General features: G+C 38.5%; 1 protein-coding gene across 4 annotated transcripts in view; it reads right to left on the bottom strand.

Annotated features, from left to right (window-relative positions):
* Glrb (glycine receptor beta) overlaps positions 1-24,316 on the bottom strand; it is a 73,497-nt gene that overhangs the window by 37,576 nt on the left and 11,605 nt on the right. For all 4 annotated transcript variants that reach the window (XM_021157780.2, XM_021157781.2, XM_021157782.3 and 1 more), the window contains exons 3-4: positions 2,476-2,582; positions 854-921 (exon numbers count right to left, since the gene is read on the bottom strand). In XM_021157780.2, the coding sequence (XP_021013439.1) occupies positions 854-921; positions 2,476-2,582 (175 nt within the window). The remainder of the gene's footprint in view (positions 1-853; positions 922-2,475; positions 2,583-24,316) is intronic.

Raw genomic sequence — 24,316 nt, 5'->3', positions numbered from 1 at the left:
CTTCGTTTCACAAGAGTAAGAGAGGGTTCTTAGAGGTGAAGTTTTGAGGGTTTCTGTTTAGTCTGCTAGGTCTCTGCTGTCTGTCCTGTATTGTATTAGATTTCTTCCTTAGCAGCCGTGAGCTAACCCTAAACACTGCTCTCCACTGTCGTCCTTCTCTTGGAAATCTCCTGGCTCTGTATTTCTCATCTCCAAAAACAGGACTATAAAGTCTGGGGTCACTAAGTAACTGATCTTTGTTTGTTTTTTTTTTTTTTCATTGATTTTATTTTTTAATGTGTCATCATTCAGCAGGTGACATAACACAGATATTTGACTCAGGAGCACATTTTTCAGGTAGATTGTTCTACTCTGTCAGTGTTATTTGGGCTTTTTAAGTATCTGCAGGATTTTAGAGGATATATTTTGAGGATGCCACATTGAATAGATTCATTGGGGACATTTGCTAAACTTTGTTGCTTAACAGAAACACACACACACTTAACACATACACACACACACACACACACACACACACATACACATACACACACATGGGACGAGGGTGGAGAGAGAGAGAGAGAGAGAGAGAGAGTTAGCTTAAAAACCTAAGTCCTTCCCCCAGATGGAATACAAACAGTTTTTCAGGGTGAATTCATATTTCCTCAGCCTAAACGTTCCAAGGCTGAATTTGAATTGTAAAATTACACAGGTGTTGAAAGCTCTGGTTTAACACAACTTGGGAATTTGTAGTTTTCCATGCTAGATTGAATATATTTCTCTCCACCATCACTCCTTGGTTTTCAGTCTTGATGGTTTACACTGTCCTCTGACTTAAAGTTTGGAAATCATAAGTATGAAATTATTATCTTACCATTGTTGTCTCTTGAATGGATCCAAAACTATTAATAAAAATGTTGACTACTACATCAACAGGAATGCCTATGAAAAAAAATAAGGATAGATTTAGAGACTGCAAAACCCTTGGTCAGAATTGTTATAATAGGATGTTAATATTTAACCTTTGTATTTTTAAAATGTACATTTAGATGCAAAAATCTTTGTTTTTAATATAACATGCTCACAATTGCTGTTGATTTCATTATCCAAGCAGAAATCCTTTTAGAAATAAATCCTAACTTCAGTTATATTCAGTGGTGTACATTACTCAGAAATATTTCTGTTTTAAGTTGTATAAACTCTGGAATATATGTTTTAATTGCCAACTGCATAATTTAATGGGTCTACTTACTAAAGAGTTTTGTAAAATTCACTTTTAAAAATAGTTTTATTTTTTGCCATTTCTAATCATTTCAAATCTTTAAATGAATTGCTATAGCAGTATTCAATAGATTTTACTGATAATTACTATATTTCCACTTTATGGCATGAAAGCACAAAGCTAATCAGACTTATAATAGAGCCATTATAAAGATTTCTGTCTGACCTGTTGGAAAATAACTTGAAAGTTCATGGAGTGAGAACTGAAGTATAATGTTGCAATTTTCTTTCTTTTCTGACTCATTGTGCCTATCAAAGGGAACATGTGCATTTCGCCTTTAGCCTCCTAAGCACTGCTGATGAGAAACAGGTGTGAATCAATGCGTGCTAGGCACGTGACAACCCAGACTGTGACTGAGGCGGCTGTGGAGAGGGACTGAATAGGCTCTGGTAATGAACAAAATCCCTGTTTTTACAACATCGCTGTAGAACTCTAGTTGACTAGAAGCAGCTGCAAGACCTTTTTTTTTTTTCTCTCTCTCTCTCTCCTCTGCAAAGGCAGAAAAAATTTTGAGCTTTATATTGCTAATCTTCTGTACATTAATGTCTGTCCCTTCCCAACAGTAACGATCACCGCCTTCCAGAGAACAACAATGCAATCTGGTCATAAAGGGTTTTTATTTTAACCGGGGCTTTATTTTTCCTTAAAACTTGTGACAAGTGGGAATATTTTGCTGATATAATAACTTTTATTCTGGAGCTGTTTTATTTATAAAGTTAGCATGTTTTTAAAACAAGTTGGCTGCCTTTCTTCAGCAAAATAACATAGATTATTTTTTTATAAATATGAAATACTAATAACAGAGAGAATTTATATACATTTGGGATTGGTCATTTTCCCTGAGTAAATGGTTGGTCTACAAATTATTAACTGTTATGTCTATTATTGAATACCACATCAATGTTCAGAGCCTAAACTTTAAATCAGTAAGATTAGGGACACAGAGTTCTTAGAAAATCGATCTCAGAGGCCAGCCTATTAATTCACAGAATATACATTTTCACTATTTTCAACTGGTAACTATGTAACACTGTTAGAATTAATATTTTTCTTAAAAACAAAAAATATATTTTAAACATTAAATAGCTCTTTCCCTAAGCACATTGCAGGACAGTTAAATGTTAACTTGAAATCCTATCCTTTTGCACATTAGAAACAGTATTATATAGGTATGAAGACTGGAGGGAATTTGTGGGAACAGAGGGACAACGAACCTTTGAAGTTTGGTCTAATCCTGGGATCATAACTGACCAGCAGCCTGTTCAAGATATTGCTGGTGGAGTTGGGGGGCACACGGGCCAGGTCCTCGGGTGACTGCTGACTGAAGGAGAAAAAAACAAAGAAGCAGCCAGTAAGTTTTAGGAAATAGCAATCAACTGAAAGCAGTCATTTTTCTCAGGAGAACTGGCTTGGCTCCCTTAAGACAAATACACAACTCCACCAAGACTTTTCCTAGTGGAAGTAAATGAACAGTTGCAAACACTGTCAGAGGCAGGGTGATCTGATTACAAATAAAAACAAGTGTATCCTTGCAAGGTAACTTTACTAACTCCATGAAACAGTATTGTTAAAAACACTGTCCAGGTTTCCTATGATTTAGTAAAACTAGGCAGACCTTTCATTTGTCCTCAAGCAACACAATCTACAGTCAAATGTGCACAAGTCAGTGAGATAGCAAAGAACAGGTTGGTTTGTTTGGTTGTTTGGTTGGTTGGTTTTGTTTGGTTTGTTGAACAATGCATATTATTTACTTGTAGAAGCAAAGGAGAATGTAAGTGTTGTGAGATAACGTGTCCAGAGAGACAGTTAAGGATCCATAAGATAATCAGACTATTTATAAAATGTTATTCTTAAGAAACAATGACATTTTTCACTTCAAATTAAATAATGGCTACCCATGGTAGATATGGCTTAAACATAGTCTTGCTACTGACAGATCAATGACACAAACAAATCACCAATAAAAGTACTACTACATATTTTCTGTATATATTTGTCATAAGCTCTTTATTTAGAAGAGAGCAGGCTATCATGGTTTTCTATTTTGCTGTTGGCTAATTACTAAGTATATGCCATGTTGCTATTACTTCTGAATAGTGAGTCATGACTAAATTGACAGCTTAACAGCACATTTTATAAATGTTATGTTGTTTCTATTTGTTTTGTTGTCCCACCCTTGATGTTTTATCAGACAATCATTTCAAACCAATAACAAACAGAAAACACACACATGACCAAAACCTCCATAATGACCCCAAGAAAGATTAAAAGGAGACAACATCTGGTATCATCTAATATGTACTAATGTGGTGATAAATGACATTAATTTCTGTGAAGCAAATTTTAATGCAATTGGCTTGACTTTTTGATCGCAACTAAAATATGTCCTAGTCATCTCCGCTCTAATACAAGGAGGCCACTAGAGGAGAAACTTAAGACAGCACAAGTTTATGGAAGAGCTAGCCCAGCTATGGATTGCTACAAAGAATCCTTTCAGATAGAAATCATTCTGAGTGCAACATATTAAACAACAGATGAAAACCAATTAATTAAATTTCCCAAAGCGCAGGAGATTGCATAGATTCTTTTAAAATTGCTTCTCATGGCCTTTATCAACTGCAATATCACACCTCCAGGGATCTTGGCACGGGTAATGAGATTTTCTATTTCGCTGCTGGTAAAATTGTAATCTCCCTAGAGCCAGTTATCATCTCTTCTCACAGGATCAGACACTCTAAGGAGAATAAAGGGATGAGGATAAATTGGATATTAGGATGCAAATTACTATTCAATCCTATCTATCGATTTTCTCATTCAAGGAGGGAAAATGGAATTAATTATGAAATATACTTTTATTGAATCAATTAAGGGCTGCTATTATTGTGTCTCTTGATATAAAATCTTTTACAATTACATTCTTCCAAAGAAAAAGAGAGAATAAAGACAATTACCTCTAATTGTATAGCTTGGAACTTTCAGGACATTTCATTTGTTTCCTCCATCATAAACTGTGTCTATCAAGGTGTGTCCTGCCTCTGTCCACTTACACAGGATTAGCCCCATACATTCAACATTGCAAGCTCTTCTTCTAATTGTACCTTTCTAAACCTAATTTGCTTTAAATTTACCTTAACCTTCATCTCGCTTCAAAAATTTGCCTAAACCATGCAATCACATTCCAGGCAATACACACAAATAAATGAATCATTTGATGACAATTGTGTAGCTTTCCTCCATGACTATTTATAGGGTAACAACTTGATACAAAACAGAACCTATGATTACCAAGGGAATCATGGCTTCTAACCTGGAGTGCCCTGTACTAAACGCACATAGGATTCAGTACTTTCTACCTGCCCTGACTGGTTCAGGTCATTTCTGTAGTATGGATTGGGTAGTGGAGGACTGATTCACCTATCCATTTCAGCCTTTCAACTGATAAACATGCTGTTACTTGATTAAAGAGAAAACCTATCTATCTAAGCAGAAGGGTATGTTTCAGGTGACAGAGAGAGAGAGAGAGAGAGAGAGAGAGATTGATTAAAAATTGGTGATAAATGGGGAAGTTTGATTGATAAGGGAATTTGGTGGTTTATCAGCAGCTCCAAAAAATAATGATGATAATAATAATGAAAACAGAAGAACGGTGTATAAATAAATATTTAAAATGTAAAGTCTGGCCCATCTACAAATTGACTTCTCATCCCATGGGAAACTCTGCATGGTGTAAGTAAAATATTATCTACCTTCTCATTACAACTCTCAAAGCTAAAGGACAGCATTTGACTTTAATATTGTACATGCTCAGACTTTAAACTACAGAATCAAGGGGAGCTTCTCTCCATAAGATATACTAAAGTTTCCAACAAATCCAGACAAGGATGTTAGTTTTATAGATGAGTAAATAAATAGCCCAAACCAGGCACTGTGGCTCACACTTGCAATCCCAGCACCTAGGAGACTGAGGTCCAAGGATCTGAGTTTGAAGCCAGTGTGAGGACCAAAGTCCCAGGTCAGTGTAGACTATAGATCCTGTTCTCAACAAAAAACAAAGAAAGAAAAAAACCAAAAAAAAAAAAAGAAAAATAAGGACTAGTCACTAGCCACCTACCCCTGTTGCTTTCTTTGTAAGAGACACAGAAACAGAGCCAGGAAAATAAACTTCTCAATATCAGGTTACTTTTCCATAACTTTGTTGTGTAAGGAGAAGGCAAGAGGAACCTCCTTACCATGCCAACTGCAGAAAGCTGGAAATGACTTCTCTACACTGATCGCTTCAAAGGTAAATCATGGCTCAGAGCTTTGGCTTGTTTGTGTGGATTTAGCCTGCATGGCAGCACTGTGATGGGCTCACGGGTCCAACATCCTGCAATAATGTCTGTGTCCACCATCCAGACTCAGGATTCCTATGCTGCTGCATCCAAGGTTCTATTGATCTTACTAATTATTGTTCTCAGTCCCTACTAAATATGAGAATTACCTTCTTCTGAGCTTTATCAGCGTCACACTGGAGCTATTCCCAAAGGCTTTCAATTCCCCTTAGAGTCAGAACAAATTGTTGTATTTCAACAAATAGAATCCGTATCCGTTGAAAAACATCACTCAAAAGTCAACCAAACACACACACACATGTATCAGGGGATACACCAATTTCTTCAGCCTTTTTTCCCATTATTTGTTTCGATAAAACTTGGCCTGAATATTTAATAAGGAGCTCATTTTTCCTATGTTAGAAGTTTATGTTAAAATTCATACAAAAATGTAAAGAAATCACACATAGTTTATATTCATAGGCATGAATTCAGTTTTTTAACTCACATAAAAACAGTAATCATAAAAAAATAGTAATCATTTGTGTATCTTACCAATATTAAAATTACATAAAAATACTTTCTATTAATTTGGGGGAGGATTAGATGGCTACAGCTACTTTCTCTATAAAACAAAGTACAATGTGCACACAGAATATTTGATTGTTTATATAATCACACACATAATTTGCAAAGTGTGATATTAGTAATTTTAAATGAAACCTAATTTGACTAACTGCTTCAGTAGTCGAATGTTCATATTTTGAATGGTTTAGCCATTTGAATATTTTTGCTCAGTCTATTAACAATTCCAATGTATTATGAAATAAGATTCACTTCTTAGCTTTATGATATTAAGAAAATAACTCACTCAGCCGAAGTAATCAAATGAGCGGGGAAATTCTGTCTTATATAACAAGCCTTTTTACCACCATCCTTGCATTGTTCACTTGTCTAAGCTTGAACCAAAGTCATTACTAACATGGGAAGTTATGTAAAGAATGTGTCAGGCTATATGGCTGCATGATGTAACGCTTTCCAGCACTCAAAGAAAAACACAGAAATCTCTTTCTAAACAGAGGTTTGACTTTCCATTAAATGTAGAATAATCTTATCATCATATGACAACTCTGGAACTGATTAGTCTAAAACGGTCTACATGGGCCCAGTGCCTCACTTTTCCTCTAACCGTAATTCTACATCTAAGGGAATACCTCCTCTTTTTTTTTCAGTGTAAAAAAAAATGCAACAGCCACAGTCATGGGGTTTCTCAGGCTGAAAGCATTGTCCGAGTGAGAAACCTGGGGCCAATGCTGCTCTGCACATGACCTAACTCAAGCACAAAGCCAAGAAGCCAACAGGGGAAGGCATAGCCTGTGGTGTTTCTACTCTTTGTTGGGTGGGATGTTGAAAATTTGATAAAATAAAGCTATATACTTCTGAAAATGGTACACAAGGACGCTGTGCATTGGTGGAGCATAGGGAGAGGTGGGGATAGAACAGCAAACGGGAAGAAGATGGAATAAAGTAGAACATCCAACTACTGAGGTCTTAGGGATACTCAGGCTCAAGATGAGAATATTTGGCTCTATGGGGATGGCTGACACATGGGTGCTGTGCACAGGATGCAGCTGAACCTAGAAGCCAGGTGGTCACCCTGGATATAAAGAGAAGTTGTGGTGAGAGGGCCACAGGAGAGTGACCCTCCCTACCCTGCTGTGTTCCTTTGATCTTCCCAAAGCAATCTCAAGAGCTTCCCTTATCTTTACACTGCTCTGTGACTAGTGCACCAAGAGCAAGGATGGCTTCACCCCGCAGGATTCGGATGGGAGCTTCAATATAGCAATGCATGTGAGCAGTGTATCTTTACCTTCTTCTTCGTGACCCTAGGAGAAAGCTGGGAAAATAATCAAAAATTCAGTCCATAGCATTTCATGTTTGCAGGGATGGTGATGACCTTGTCAGAGGTTGAGACCTGGCCTCAGCACAGAGGCCATGACAAAATGATGTCAATACAAAGTTCTTTACCAAGAATCACTGTACACTTGGATCTTGTATTGATTACTGTTATGTTGCTGTGATAAAACACCAGGATCAAAGCAGCTTATAGAAGAAAGTTTATTTTGGCTTATGGTTCCAGAGAGATGGTGGGGAGGCATAGCAGCTACTGGCATGGCAGCAGGAACAGGAGGCTGAGAGATCATATTAGGAAGGAGAGGCCTTAAACTGTTAAATCCTTCCCCAGTGATGTACTTTCCCCAGAATGGCTGCCTCTCCCCATTACCTCTCCAAACACTGTCACCAGCTGGGGACCAAGTGTTCAAGTGCCTGAACCTATAAAGGCATTTCTCATTAAGACTGTTGCACATCAACATTGTATTTAAGCAACTGTAGAAATGACCTCAAGCTCAAAATTAAAGAACAAACCTTTAGGTATTTAAGAGAGTATTTAATGTTTACTTAGAACTGCTATGAAGCTAGGAAACTCCGGGTTTAAGAAATTTACAAGTGCCAGAGATTTAAATGAAAAGCACCCACAGCTGGTATTTGTTAATGGAAAAGGCTTGGGTCTTACAGAGAGACGTCTCATACAGTTACAAAAGAGCTGGGAAAATTTCATCCAGTTGCTGAAAGACTTACTGACAGCATTTCTCTGTACCTAGGAACCACTGAAACCCAAGCCTCACAACTTCACAGTGATGACCTTTCTATGGGGACTGTGTCAGGTCAGAAAGATGATAATCAGTCAGTAAATCTCTTGACATCATGCTCATCAGCTTTAGTCAGAGAAAGCATGGACCAGCTGTAATCAGTTGGGCTCATTGGCTTTGATGGTGCGGGATAATCTATTGGCAAAATGAACTTCTGGCATCTTTAAACCAAACAGACACTCAACATCATAAACCGTCAACATCTCATTGATATTCTGAGCCATGTGAAGGAAATAACTAGCACTGGGCATAAAACTGCTAAATATTTTTGAAGTTCTAGGACCAACTGTGCTCATAATCTCCAAATATTTTCATCCAAAATATTGAAAAAATATATATGCATCAAGAGTCAATGATTTTAAAAGAACATCAGAGGCCTACTTTTGAACAGTATGCCAAGGTGGAAGGGACTGAACAAAATAAGGCTCTGATCATTGTTCATCTCAGAAGCACTGTTACTGTTCAGTTGTCACTAGCGTATTCCATTGAGTAATTTAGAAATTAGGCTCAATGTGTTGAGCCACGTGAATAGCACACTTATGAAGGGTCTTCAAACGATAGGGAGTATGAAGGCGCCTCTTACTCTGTGGGCTTCTGAGACATTGGTGCACTAAGACAAGCTAAGGAAGTACCTATCAACCCACAAACCACAATACCTTTAGCAACGTCACACTCTGAAAACACAGCTATAAAATGACATATACCCACATGGAAGACTTCTCCACGAAGAAGAAACAAATGCAGATAGTTTGCTAAGCATAAGAACTAAAAGCTTAAGATCTCAGAATGGCCAGTAAGGTGGTTCAGAGAGCAGAGTTGTCTCTCAAGTCTACTGACATTAGTTCAATCCCTGGAATCAAAACACAGGTGGAAGAGAACCTATTTGAAGAAATTGTCCTCTGTCTTCTGCGCGTGACTAACATGCGCGAGTGCGCGCGCGCACACACACACACACACACACACAGGTTAAGAGTGAGCACACATAATAATGAAGAACTTTTAATGAAAAATGGAGCATCTTCAGTAGGAATTTCCCATTTCCTGAAGCAAATGATACTAATCTTTCCCCTACAAGGATGGTGATCAAGAAATATTTGCACAAATATGCAGGATAAAAATATGGTCTAGAAGCATAAAAAAAAAATGTTTCAAGGACACAAAAGGATGAGCTGACACAGCAGCTTTCAGACATTCTTTTCTTCAGAACAAATCCAATGCACTCCTTTGAATCTGGGAGATAATTCAGCCCCTAGAAGGCAGCTACTCTCTGTATCTCCCTGTGAACTTCATGATTCAATGCTCATAGCTCTTGTTATCTAGATAGCCAACATGATTAGTCATACTATTTGCTCACCAACTAAAAATTGAAGGGACCCTGCTGATGAGAAAATAATGTTTCTATCTAATTTTTTATGAACTATCTGAAGGGACCTCTAAGGAACCCTTGGCTTAGCCTATGCATCAGGTTCCTTCCCTTGTGGAAACCTTGCATCTAGTTGAGTTCCTCCTGCAACTCAGACTCCTGAGAAATTCTCCACAGTGTGACTAATAATATGAGAGAAATATTTGCAGGCCATAGTTCTTAACCTAGCACAGGACATGCTCAGCAGGAAATTCTCAGTTCAGTATCTCTTTCTGGAACCAAAGAATTAGATCAGGTATCTAGTGCCTAATTTTTTCAGTGAGACCTGACATCCTGGCTCTCTCTATCTTGGAAAACTGTTGGGGTTCTGCATAGGGCAGCTTCTTGTCAGATACAGAGGGCACATTTTAATTTAACTAGCATGCAGACTTTTCATAACCCAGAGGAATACAGACTTAGCCTTGCTCTCAGCAGGGAACAGCTGAACCACGCATTTAACAACACTGTAATTTCTGGAGTTCCTAAAGAGATTGTAAGTCCTTTGCCTCAGAGCACTGATGTGAACCAGCATTCCTAAGTCAATAAAAGTTACAGAGGACAAATGGTCATTTGAACAAGAGTCAGGACTAAACAGAAGACCTTTCCTAACTCAACTCAGAGCAAGCAAATAAAACCACCACGTGTTCAATTCTTACCAAGGTAGGAAGGACCCAGGTGCAGCTTTTCAACTTTTCTAAAAGCTAAGGGACTAGCGTCTGGCCTGCCTATCACAGAAGACAAAGAGGACATAACATACCTCCTCCATACTTGGGAACCATTGAGAAAAAACCAACATGAACTTGTTCTATCGTGAAAGTTTTATAACCTGCAGAACAGTGGACAGGCTGATTGACCAAGTTCCTCTCTTGCATGAAGTCAGTACACCAAGCAGGGAAAAAAGGAGGTATTTTCTACCAACATGGATTCATGATATCCATTAAAAAGAACATGATAAAGTTCCTTGAACAAATGCTATCAAAATAGACATATATAAATTATCTGCTAGAGAAAAATGACAAAATAAGTCAAAGGTTAGCAAAAATGAAATAAAGAATAAAAAATTAAAAAACAATGCTTTGAGTATATAATAAAATGGACATATCTTTAGCATAATAAAGAAATAAAAGACAAAAAATAAAGTCAGACACGAGAGAAGAGACATTACAAGTGATGTCAAGGCAGGGAGGAAGCTAATAAGAGATGATGAACCACTAGATGCCCATAGGTGGATTAACTCTGAATGAGTAGTAAAATTCTAGACACAGCCAACATTCTGACTTCCTCATGAAGAAGTAAAAATCTGAACAGATCTTTAACGAGCAAAGGAAATGAATTTGTTTTAAAATGCCCAGGAAGAGATGACTTCACTGGCAAATTCTACTGAACAGCTAAAAAACAAATTCAAGCCAGCACTTGTCAAAATCTTAAAGGGGGAGCACCTCCAAGGACTTGATGAGGACAGCATGACCCTGATATTAAAGCCAGACATTACACCATAAAAAACTATAAGCCCATGTTCCTCATAAGCAAGAATCCTTCACAAAGACTAGGAAAACAGATTCAACAGCACCTTCAATGGCCATATGCCACAATCAAGTGGGGCTTATCTCTGAGTTCAAGGATAGCTCAGCCTTTGCAAATTAGTGTTATACCTCACTCACTATAACAGAAATATAGATAAAAATCCATGTGATCATATCAATAGGTGCATAAAAATCATCTGATATAATTTATCATTCCTGCTGGATTAAAAATATTCAAGAAACTAGAGATAGAAGGAAAAACATTTCTGTGTAATAGAGGCCATAGACCAGTGGGCCTCAAGATTCCTAATACTCTTTAATACAGTTCTTCATGCTGTGGTGACCTCCCTCATTTTCATTGCTACTTAATAACTGTAATCTTGCTGTTTTAAACTATAATGTAAATATCTGATATGCAGGCTATTTGATATGTGACTCTTGACCCAAAGTGGTCATGACACAGAATATGAGTACCACTGCCATAGATTAAAAGTCCACATCTAACCCTGTTGTGTTTATAAAAAGATAAAGAGAAGGGGGTTCTGTTCAATGGAGGTGTGATGAGTTATGGTGGAAGGGGCATGCCTTGGTGGTCCCATGCTGAGGCATCCCTTCCCCCTGAGGGACCAGCCAACAGGATGGTATAGTATAGAATACAGTTTATTTAAGGCATGGGGAAGGGAGTCAAGAGGCAGAGAAAGGGAGGGAGAGAGAGAGAGAGTAGAGAAGTAGAGGAGTAGAGAAGTAGAGGCCAGCCATGTGCATGGAGGAGGGGGTAAGAGAAAGAGCAAAAGAGCAAGAGAGAGGCAAGAGAGTGAGGAGGGGGCAAGCAGCCCCTTTTATAGTGAGTTAGTGAGTCAGGCATACTTGGCTATTGCCAGGTAACTGTGGGGCAGAGCTTAGACAGGATGCTAACAAACACCACATTCCAGAGTGAAAAACTAAAAGCTGTTACACTAAGATCAAGACCAAAGATGTTGCCTCTTACTACATCTGCTCAACACGTACCAGAAGTCTTAACCAGTGGTCTGATGAGAAAAACGCATCTAAACTGCATAGTCTAAACATGCCTCTGTTTTCTGTAATATGGTTCTATCTGTAGAATTCCTTCGCATCCATACACGGTCAGACACTTGTGCAAGCATCCTATTAGAACTGAAAATGTACCACTGCAGGAAACAGTATTAACTGAAAAAAAATCATAAATATACTGTGAAATGGGAATTTGGGTAATTATCCCATTTACAACAGCATCAAAAAAGAATTCCATATTCAGAAATAACCTTAACCCTTATTAAGGTAATGAAATATTTGTACATTAACAACTATAAAAAAATTAAAGCAACAAATAGAAAGATAGCCAAGTTTATGGATTAGAAGACAGGGCTGTTAAAATGTCCACACTCCCAATAGAGATGTAATATTCAGGCAATCATCTATTAAAATCCTCACTACAGATACTTGGTTGATAGCTCAGTTTTTAGTGTTGTCCTAGCATACAAGAGACCCTGGGTTCAATTTCCAGCCCCTCCTAAACAGGGCATGGTGGCATAAGCTCCACCATCCTCAAACTTGGGAGGTGAAGGCAGGGATATCTAAAGTCCACGGGCATTATTGGCTACACAGAAGGACAGCATGAAATACTATCCTTATCTCTGACCCTATCTCTATGACAAATAAGTCCACAACCTAATGAAAGTTATTACAGAAATAAAATTCAAACATCCAAAAATTCCTAAGGAGCCAAAAGAGACTCTGATGCTTGGACAAACAGCTAAGAGATTTAGTTTAAGGAAGAAAGATCTGTGCTCATAGTTTCAGAAGACCATGGTGTGGAAGGTGTGCAGAGTGGTCTAGAAAGGAGAGAAAGAGTGACCCTTTTGCTCCCTCTGTTTCACCAATTATTCCTTCAAGACTCCCGGTATATGAGCTGGTGTTGCCCACATACATGGTATAGCTCCATCACTTAGTGAGTCCTCTCTGAAAAATTTGAGGTCAAAGGTTTACCCAAGGATGTATGGGTATGTATAGACACAAAATAATCAAACATTTTTAGAAAGGTTGTGTTTTAAGAAGGTATACAATTTCCTAATTTAAAAATATATTACAAAGCAAAAGGTGTATTAATGACATAGATTATCAAGTGCATAGAGGCAGCCTGTAGGAGTTGGCTAATTTCCACTGTTATTGGCTATAGTATGAAGTTTTACACTGTGGTTAATAGCTGCTTTTTAATTTTCTTTTAAAGATCTGTCTCTCCTCAAAGAATATTTCATATTTCACATCCATTTCACAGGATGCCTTCTCTTTTTGAAACTATCCTATAATTTGATATATGCCAATCTGAACCTTCTCTATTCGGTATTCTCATTGCTAGCTAGAGAGTGATGTGTGTGTGTGTGTGTGTGTGTGTGTGTGTGTGTGTGTGTGTGTGTTAAATAAATTCTCCTAAAATACTTACCAAAATTTCAGTAGTTAAAATGGTTCTAGGTTGATGTAACAGAAGGGAACCAGAAATAAATACAGTATAGCCAACTGATCTTCAGTAAATCAGCCAAGAAGAATGCAGAATGAGCAGAAAACATTGCATTTGACAAGTGCATTTACTAGGGAAGCCAGGCTTCCACGAGAAAAAGAAAGAAACTGGATGTTTATCTTCTGGATCACACAAAGATCAACTCAAAATTCATTAAAGCCTTAAACAGAAGATCTCAAACTTCAAAAGAAAACACAAGAGAAAGTCCTCGTGACATTGCTCTTGGCAATGATTTCACAGACAGACACCAAAAGTGCAGGCTGCCTGAGTCAAAGCAGGGCAGAAGGATCACAGAGCAAATGTGTGTCATGAAACAACAAAGCCGCTAGAAAACTAAGCTAAAACAGACGTATCCTCCTGACCCGAGAAGAGAGGAAAATACTGTGCAGAATAGAAAGGCATCAACAATGAAAGAAACAGTAATAAGTCAGCCTTTTTTAAAAAAGAAATCTTCAGTGGAAGTTTATCAAAAAGACAGCATACTGAATTGCTCACAAGGTCATGATTAACAGGGAACTCATGCAGTCCTACAAAGATGCTAGGATAGACATTATGGAAAAAAGTGTTTAGAGGTTCCTTTAAAAAATAAAGACAGATTTATCACATGGTACAGTAGTTCCAACATATATACCCAAGAGAAATAAAATCACTTTATGAAAGAGATTGTCAGCCCCATCTCTACTGCTCTACTATATATATAGCAGCCAAAGTCCAGAACCTATCCAAGCAGCTTTCTGTTGAAGAATACAAAAGGAAGCATGTATACAGTATATACATTATCCATATACATAGTATCTATAGTCTATGTATGTGATAGAATATACTCACCTATAAGGAAAGAACGAATCCTTGTCTCCTGCATCAGTTTGGATGGAACTGGAGACCACTGTGTCATAGGAAATATGCCAGGTACGTAAAGACCAGTAGCACACTATCTCATTCATATGAAAGACTTGAACAACGGGTCTTATAGAAGGAAGCAGAGGAGTAACGTGCATGAATCCCTGAAAGGGGCTGAGGGCTGATCAATTCAAAGAAGTAGACTAAGGGACATGGAAACTCAGGTGCTGAAGCCTCATTGTCATCCACTGCAGCACATCAGGGCACTTACTGTGTGCAGGAACTTGATGGCATAACCCAAAGAGACGTTCCCAATACAGAAACATGAACAAGTGCTTTCTCATTTTCCGAATCTACCCTTACACACACACACACACACACACACACACACACACATCAAATTCCTCTGAACTCTATAAAGCTCTAAGGTACTGTCTCAGAAGATAGACACATAAAAAATTTCTGTCTCTCCATCAAATGACCATACTAAGAAAGCAAAGAGGCAAGCCTGGGGAGATGGCTCAAAGGGGACATGTTGAACAAGCATGAAGACCTGAGTTGAAATCACCAGAACCCATGTAAAGCCAGGTGCAAGAGCACACATCTATAACATTAGCACTCCTACACCGAAATTCAAGACAAACACAGGAGAGTATCCGGAAGATGGAACTTCTGCATCTCGAAATGTCATTGACCTGTACCATAATTATCTGCATGCTCTGCTAGTCTCTAAAACAGACAAAGTTTGGCATCAAACTCTATAGTCCACTCAAATCTGAGACTGGGGAACTGGCGCTGTCTGTTCTTCTAGAGAACTCAGTTCCACTCCCAGTACTCACATGGTGGCTCACAGTCATATGTGCTCATTTCCCAGGAGCAGGTGCCCTTCCCGGGCTCCTGAATATACATGTGCACATACATACACAAAGAGAAAGGGCTCATATACATAAAACAAATATAAATAATACTTTGAAAAAAAGCAAGAGTCATTAATCATATAACCTTATATTTTGCAAACTAATATTTGTAATATACATGTAATTTGTATTGTTCAGGAAAACATAGTACATGAGTGTTCATGTTCAGCTCTCCCGCTAAGTAATAGGTATTGATTTCTTCTAAATGTATGTGGTCAACTATCCTGCTACATGCTGTTATGCAACATATCACTCAGAAATTTCCTAACTGTACATCAAAGGCAAGATCGTCCTCTCTTCTGACAGAAAAGAACCAAAATAGGTAAACCAGGAATGGTGACAGGCTTGCAGTCCCAGCATTTCAGAGTCAGAGGTGAGATGACAGTGAGCTCAGCCCAGCCTAGGCTGTCTAGCAGCACCTGCCTTAACTACAGGGAGACACAGAAAAGACTCGGTGCTCCCAAGCCTCTCACTGCACATTTTCCATGTCTGTGGAAGGGAGGGGAGAGGGAGGGAGAGAAGAGGAGGGTGGAATGGGAAAGAGGGCAGGGGAGGGAGGAAGGGAGAAGAAAGAAGAGGGAAAGGCAAGAGGGGAAAAGAAAAAAAATAGAAAATCAATATATAGCTGACCTTTCTGTGAGTTAAGCAGGCCTGGCTGGCTAGACTGGAGGCCTGACTTACAGCTGACACGCACTGTGGCTCGAGACATTTGGTAGCTGCCTCTGTGAGCTTCTCTGTAAACAGAGAAGATAACTGCAGGAAACTAATTCGCAAAAGGCCTGTCTCAGCAATGAATTATGGCAGCACATATAAAAAAGCTAGATTAGCAATGATTCTGTGAGACAGACAACTCCTCGGAGCCTATTTGTGTCATGTGGAAAGGAAAAGAAAGCAGTGACTGTTTGGAATGATAGACATCCACAATTTACTCTCAGCCACAAAAAGCCACGGACATGGGATTTATTTAAGCAAATATGCTGAGTATTTCCCTTCTTCTATAAATGCATGCTATATATTCATGCATCTTCCTTCCCCCAAATCCCCACTCTAATCCCACTATTCTCCCAAAATTGATGAGACTACGTTTTGAAAGGCAATATTTTCTCTGCCACTACAAACCAATTTTTGAAAGAAGTAAAGACGGGATATTGAGGTATGAATAATTTAAACTTCAAAGCTCCTTAAGTAAGTCACTTCAGAGACACCACAAATCATTTAGATAAAGGGGCTTTGTTCCTGTCAGGAACTCAGTGGCAAAACCCAAGGCCACCCCTAACACCATACCTGGCTCTGCTATCATGACTCTTTCACTTTCCTTTATGTCAGATCTTATATGCAAAAAAATCTGTTACCAGAGACAAAAGCAAAGCAAAGCAAAACAAAACAAAACAAAACACCGTCTTTTGAATGACTTTTTTTTGTTATAGCCCCACAGGCTAATGTGAACAGTGATGGGCAAACACCACTATCCAGCAGGAGCAAGCAACAAATATGGACATTATTCTGAATACTAGATTACCTACCTCCGTCCAGTACAGAAAAAGAAAGTTAGCCCTTTCTGTATCTATAAATTATTGCTTAGCCATCAGTAACACCGTAGGTTGGAAAAGTTAAAATCCACAGGACTCCTTAGAAAACTTTACCCCTCCACACCATATGCTAATTGCCTTGTGGGTTAGCATTTCCTAGCATATATGATGAAATCTCCAGCAACTTTCCTGATCCTTTCAGTCACCTTCAGAGAATGAAAACTCCTTTCTGGCACCTTCTTACCACTCAGAATTGTCACTGCACATTCAACTTGTTGAGTCCTGGTCACAAAACTGGATGCCTGATGGAAAAACTTAAAACCAGCTAGGCCCTGAGACAGAGACATATAAGAGCATTGTCCCTGGTGTGGCCGATTCCCTGGGCTGGCCTTGCACTTACTGATCGATACTTCTTTGTGCCTTTCTCGGATCCTGTCTCGGAAATTTCTGTTTGTTTGCTTGATTGTTTTTTTGTTTGCTTGTTGGTTTGGTTTGGTTTGAGTTTCCTCGTACCAAGAGCCTAGTGCATAGCCCAGGCTGACCTCAAGCTCACAGCAATTCTTCTGCATCAACTGCCAAGAAGGAGTTTTGGCTGTTCTCCAACTTCAGCTCCTGCCTGCCCCAAGTCTACACCTTACATTGGTGCTATTGGAGTCCAGCCCCCTCCTAGGTTCTTGTGGACAAAATCCTTTCTCTCTAAACTTCCCCATCCTTATGCTTTTCAGCTGTCTTCACTCTCTTCTACCTCCTATGAACCACATCTGAGTAACAGTAAATATTCAATATTCTCTTTCCCAGCAGAAATTCTCCCCATTCCACATCTCTGCTCCATGGCCCCAAGGCCTCAGCCACTGCTGCCTCTGGGTTCTTGGCAAGAATGAATCACAGTCTGCCATGAGCCTGCAAAACACCAGGGGCAGGCATGATTCTTCCTCCAAGTGCTTCTTACTGTGTCATCCAGAAGGAAATGCACTCTCCTTACAGCTCCATGATCACAGTGTGGAGACGCAGCTGCACTCAGGGCTCCCTTGAATGCTGTCTTCCTTGGTCTCCTCAGCCCTAACAGAGCCTGAATAGGAGATACTTAGCTAAGGTCCCCAGGCCAGGCTTCCTTTCCTAGTCCTCACTGCTGGCAGAAGGGCTCTGATTCCTAACATTGCTGTGCAAGGGCTGAGATCTATTGCTTTTTCCTAGTCCTTAGGGCTTTAGCCAAAACCAATACTTCTATTTTTTTTTCTATATACTCATTATTATTTTTGGAAAACCTGTAAATGCCCCCCCATGGCATTACTAACAGAAAATACAATGTTATATTATGTTAAACACACAATTTATATGAATATAAATACTAATATTTAATTAAAATGAAATATAAATGATTATATTAATAATTATTAATAATTCATAATTGCATTAATAATTCAGCTATTATAATCACAGCTGAGGTTGAGTGCTTTATAAAGGGAAGAAGTCACGTATCTCTCAGATTTTATGGTCCAAGAGCAGAGTGCCAAGCATGTCAAGAAGCAGAGAAGGACTCATCATAAGGGAAGCCAAACAGAGCACTCTTATTTCTAGCAACTTGCTGTCCTAAAAGCAAACGCATTCTACACAACTTTCTAGAGGAGCCAGGACCCAACCACCTTCAACTAAGTAAGATTTCTTAAAGTACCATCACCTCAACTCACCAAAATGAGGACCAAGCCTAAAGCACCTAAACTGGGAAGATTTAGTTGCTGATAGCCCTGGGATTCCTTGTAATTTGATGCTAATTACATTCTCCTGGGAGGGGCTACGATTAAGGAATGAGTCAGCCCTCAGGTGATTTCCTGTAAACCTTTTCACCTTAATTTTTAAAATAAAGGCTAGAGCCACTGATTGGTAATTGGGCAAATTAAGGGGTTGAGCTAAAAGTTGGAAGAGAGAAGAAGGAGGAGAGGAGAGGGAGAGGACAACTGAGGAGGAGGTGGGAGGGAAGCAGAGCAGAAGCATGTGGCCTGGAGAAACAGTGAGTTCTAAGGGGTCTCATAGATGTGGAAGATGGTAGTGTAGCAGTAGATCTGCCCAATCTAGGTGCACAGCTTGTATTCCTATTAACTGAGTTGTGCTTTTATTGTCGGAACGTATTTGGGTTGGAGATTTACCGCAACAAGGCGTGCCCAAGCAGAGGTTGCAGTGATGGCATTCCTTCCTGTCAAATTCTTCCTTACTGAATCTGGGCATGGCATCCCATGAGGACATGAAGTCAAGATAAATGGGCATAGTTAGGCAGAGATTTTTAAAGCAAGAATTTAAGAATATTCAAATGAACCAACATTTAAGTAAACAATATATAATAAAATTTAATACCCTATAAACTAAAGTTCTTTGACAAGATCAACATTTTAAACACAAACTGATCATTTTTATAAGAAATAAGACAAACAAAAAAAACCAAAAATCTTTCCTTCTATATCTATATCTATATCTATTCAACACAGCTATGAACTGATGATGTGGGTTCCCATCACTGTTAAAAACCACTAAGGAACATGTGTATATGAGTATGCCTGTGAGTGTGAATATATATCAGATGTGTCCAGATTCCTACAGAAACCAGAAGACAACACAAGATTCTCTGATATCAGAGTAATAGATGGTTGTGGGTGGCTGATATTGATGCTGATAACCAACCCCGCATCCTCAGGAAGAACAGCAAGTGCTCTGAAACACTGAGCCATCTCTCCACCCTATAGCCACCAGTTTTCATGTAATAGAACACGGGTCTGGGAAAAGGCATCCTGTAAAATTATGTATTCTGCATGTAACATTCTGTTATTCTTAAAAAGTTTAGTGAAAACTTTGAGGAAACCCAGTAATTAAAATAAGTAAGATATAAAGAGCAACAATAATGAAATGTGTTCACTTCTTGGTGTTTAGTGAAAGAAAAAAAAAAAAAAAAGAAGAAGAACCAGAATGGACGGAATTACACCTCAGTGCTATGATGGGCTTGTTTTCAGCTGGTAAGGGTCTAGAGAAGATCTGTGCTCACCTCTTTTAAGAGTTGTTTTCTAATCTTCCAAAGAACCAGGATGTCCTCTGCTATACATGGAATCATAAAAATGTTAGCCTGCCCCAGCTTCACAATAAACCATGCCAGCAATATGACCAACTCACTCTGTATACTCTGCATGCATTTCTCAGGAAGATGTAATGGCATCACACCAGGCATTCGCCCTCACATAGGAAAATATGCCATAAATGCTGTCTCTAACCTGGCCAGCATCAAAGGTGACAAAGAAGGCTATGTCCAATGAAGTTATGCAGATATTTTCCCCCAATAACATTTTCTACTTTTCAAAATTAAGTAAAAGTCCAAGGACGTTAAGAATAATATTAAAAATACAAACTATTCTTTGAACTTTGCTTCAGATATTCTGCGATCACAAGTTAACGTAACCCACTTTAGAGCCTTTGTTTTGGGTAGCACATGAGGCTGGCTGTGCACATTACCAGAGGAGAAAATGGAGGTGTTTGGAAGCACTATCTGCTCCTTCAAGGTCAGAGACATTTGAAGTGATATGTCTTCAAACAGGCTATGTGCCTCTGAAGGAGAAGCTAATTTATTCCATATAAAAATTGCAGGAAATATTTCACTTCAGTTACACTGAGAAATCCATCAATCCCTACTATCAGTGCCTTTATTTTACAGATCTGGTTCAGTGGAAGGGCATAAGACAAAACTGAAATGAGCCCATGTCTCTGGGAGCTGAGTTATGTTTTCTTTTCAGAACTAACTCAACCAGTTTTGGCTGGAACTTGTAATTATTGGCATTGTATCTTTAGTACTGAATTTTGCACAAGTTACAGGGCAGGGACTCTGAATAATACCTGGCTTTTGGCTGAAAGTAGTAAGATATGAAGGGATGGGACAACTTCAGGGAAAAAAGCAGGGCAGATGTCAGGAAGAAGTCACAGAATATATCACAGTAAAGTGGAAGCTGAGTAGTTTAACTCAGAAGTCACTGGCCATGCAGAGAAAAGCTAGAAGGAGAAAAGGCTGGCCATAGCAGAGAAGTGAACAGCTGTCTCTATTCCAAACATCTGAGGTGCCTGCACACTAGAATACCAGTTCTTAAAGCCTGCTTTGTCTACCTGCAGACTGCCCACACCACAGTCAAAACTATTCTCTTAAAACCAGCAGCACATTATTTTCTTTGTTAAATATTGACAATTGTGCTCATCACTCGAAGGCCATGGTGGATAAAATGCTTGCTCATTAGACAAAATCAAGAAAATATTTAAATGTATTGGCAATGCATTCTTTGCCACATGCCACCAAAACATAATAATCACCAAATGATAGCACTGCACATCAATACATAAAACCCCACACCTCCAATATTTAACACCACACAGTACCACAACATGGCGCATACTACTAATACATAACGCTACACATCTCCAATACACACTATCTCCAATATACATCATCACACACCACCAAAACACAAATCCACATAACCAATACTTAACACCAAATTTCATCTAAACATACCACACACTGCCAACATAAACCAGACACCAAAACCTAAGTTCCCACAAAATCAAAATATACCACACACCACCAATATATAAACCCACACAACTTATAAATAACACCACAAGCCTTCGAAACATATTAAACATTAACACCCTAACAGCAACTTACCCAAAAATTATAATGTCCCTAAGCAGTGTTTCTAAAGAAATACTCAGATAAACATAATTTTACTGCATTTTGAAACTACAATCGGCATTGTACCAGCACAGTGCTATAGCTACCATCTAAACTGAAGAGTGTTGGGAATAAAAACACTTGGATAGTTTTACTTATGGGCTAAATTAGATTTCTATTTTTCATGGAAGGTTATTCACAGAATACAAAATAAAACAAAATAAGAATAAAAGAGAAAAATAAAAAAACAAAACACTACGGGCGAGGTTTTGGTTTTATTTTGTTTTGTTTTGTTTGGAAAAGTAATAAAAAGATAAACATGGCTGTATGACTTGCTAGTGACAAATACACATTTTCTAACACAAATCAGAATCTTAGGAGGACATTAACTCCTAGGAGTCTGAGCACTTTCCAAGATGTATATCCTCTCTCCACTGACACAAAGAGGGACACTCAATGGCAGAGTCATTTGATGCTGTGTAATGATGGGATCAACCTCTGGACAATGTCCAAAGCAGGCAAGCGAGTATCTTCTAGCTGCTACTCTAGGTTGTTATAAAATCATTTCTGAACAAAAGAGTCCATTCAATGTGCATGTCTGACCAATGAACTGCAATGAAACAGAACAAAATGTTCACTGATCTGATTGTAGGCTTCACATAAAATCACTCTCTCTTAAGGAAATATCGTTTGTTAACTTTGGCACAACATTAAAGAACATTCAAAATTAGGAGAAGCTATTTAAGTGTTCTTCCCTTTCCCCATTTCACGTGGTCATCTCTTCTTCATGATCAGCTAAATTAATAAGCCATTGTGAACCTAATACAAATGTGCATGGGAGAATGTAAATAAGGAGTCTTCCATGATGTCAGCCCCCAGACTAACACACAGCAATGCAAACCAAAATGCTATTTTCACTAATTTAAAAACAATACTTACTGTGAAAATTTCATAAAGTAGGTTATTCTTATTAATATTTAATGCCTACACTACATAAAATAAGTTTTTCTTGCTTGTTTGTTTGTTGTACTGGGGATTAAAACCAGGACCTCACACAAATACTCTACCACTGAGCTGTGCCCAATGCATTTAGAGTGCAGTACTGTAAAGTACAGTAGGAAACGGAAATTGAATGGCTGGATATCACATAGTAAATACAGCTAGAGATAAAGATGTAGATACATCATTTCCCAATGGTCCCTAGTCACACACAAAGCCAGAAATTGCTACAGATAAAATATGGATGGGAGGGCCATGTAAGAGTCAAGAGTGACTCTCGGGAAAGACCCAAGGGTTAAGGAGTCAGAGAAAGCAGTGTATCCAGTACTAGTCAGAAGAGTTAGGGGAAAGACTCAGCAGGGACTTCTAGAAGCTAACCATGAAGCACGGAAAAGATGGAGAGGTGGACACAGGGGTGTGCTGGGATGTAGAGAAAAGCACATGGTCCTTACCAAGTAATAATGGTTCCAAGGACGTGACTAGATTTATTTATGAGGAAGAAAATATTATCTGTGTCAAAAAGTAGAGAAGAACTAGATGTGCACATTAACAAATAAACGACCCAAAGTGCTTCACTTCTTGTCCAGCATGTGTGAAGAGACGTGCAAGATGAACTCGTCTTACTGATGCCACGTCTAACTGCACTGCCATTGAACCATGGATGTGTCAAAAGATTAGCTCTTGTTTTCCTATGTCATCACTTACTTATCTGATTCAACTGTGTTATCGATCATACATGGAGCTCTTATGCACAAACCTTTAAATAGCCAGGTGCTAAAACTCTATATGGCCACCTCCTCTCAACTGTTTGCAGTGAAGATTCTTAAAATACATATGACTTAACTAGGAAGTAAAGACCTCATCATATGAAGGATTTAATTTAATCAAAGGCCAAAATATATGATGTGGAAGAAAATGATTCTGGGAAAGAGCCCAACACCAATCCTAAACACAGGGTTAGGAAAATTAATTTAAATACTATTAATATCCAAGGGATACTTGATTTTGGTTGTATCTCCTCCAGTTTAAAATCACTGTGGTGACAAAAAAAAAAAATCTACTAAATAATTCCCTTTCCTCTACAGAGGTGTCTCAAGTATCCTTTAATTTACTTATGTCCTTTACATTTCCTCCTTTAGTCATTGTTACATAATTGTGCTTATACAAAAGCAGTCTAATTTATTTCACAAGAAAAGCCTTAATTAGAAGTTATTTATATTTCTACTCTTTAAAGAAAAAAAACTGCAGTAAAACAAATCCAACAACACACAATAGACATTCACGAACAACCAAGTACCAATTGAGACCCTAGGAACAAACTTCCACATAATTTTAACTCTTGAAAATTATAGCAACAGGCATTTGGCACAGTATTACAGGTGAGTAAATCGGAAGATGGATACTTTTTTTTTCTTCCAAAAGCTGAATTTCAATCAGTTTCCAAGACATTAACTAGTTACCCTTCTACAGAGCACTGTTACTTCACAGAACTCCCACTCCTGACTGAAGCTGCTGGCTATTTAAACATTCTGTTCAGACAAGGCAATATTTACTCAGCAAAGTCCCGAAGAACTGGCAAAATCTGGATAAAC

The sequence above is a fragment of the Mus caroli genome, unplaced genomic scaffold (assembly GCF_978045245.1).
Source record: "Mus caroli unplaced genomic scaffold, Mus_caroli_1 scaffold_3, whole genome shotgun sequence".
In the NCBI taxonomy this organism is placed as follows: Eukaryota; Metazoa; Chordata; class Mammalia; order Rodentia; family Muridae; genus Mus; species Mus caroli.
Note: the sequence above shows the minus strand (reverse complement) of the source record. Positions and strands in the feature narration are given on the sequence as shown.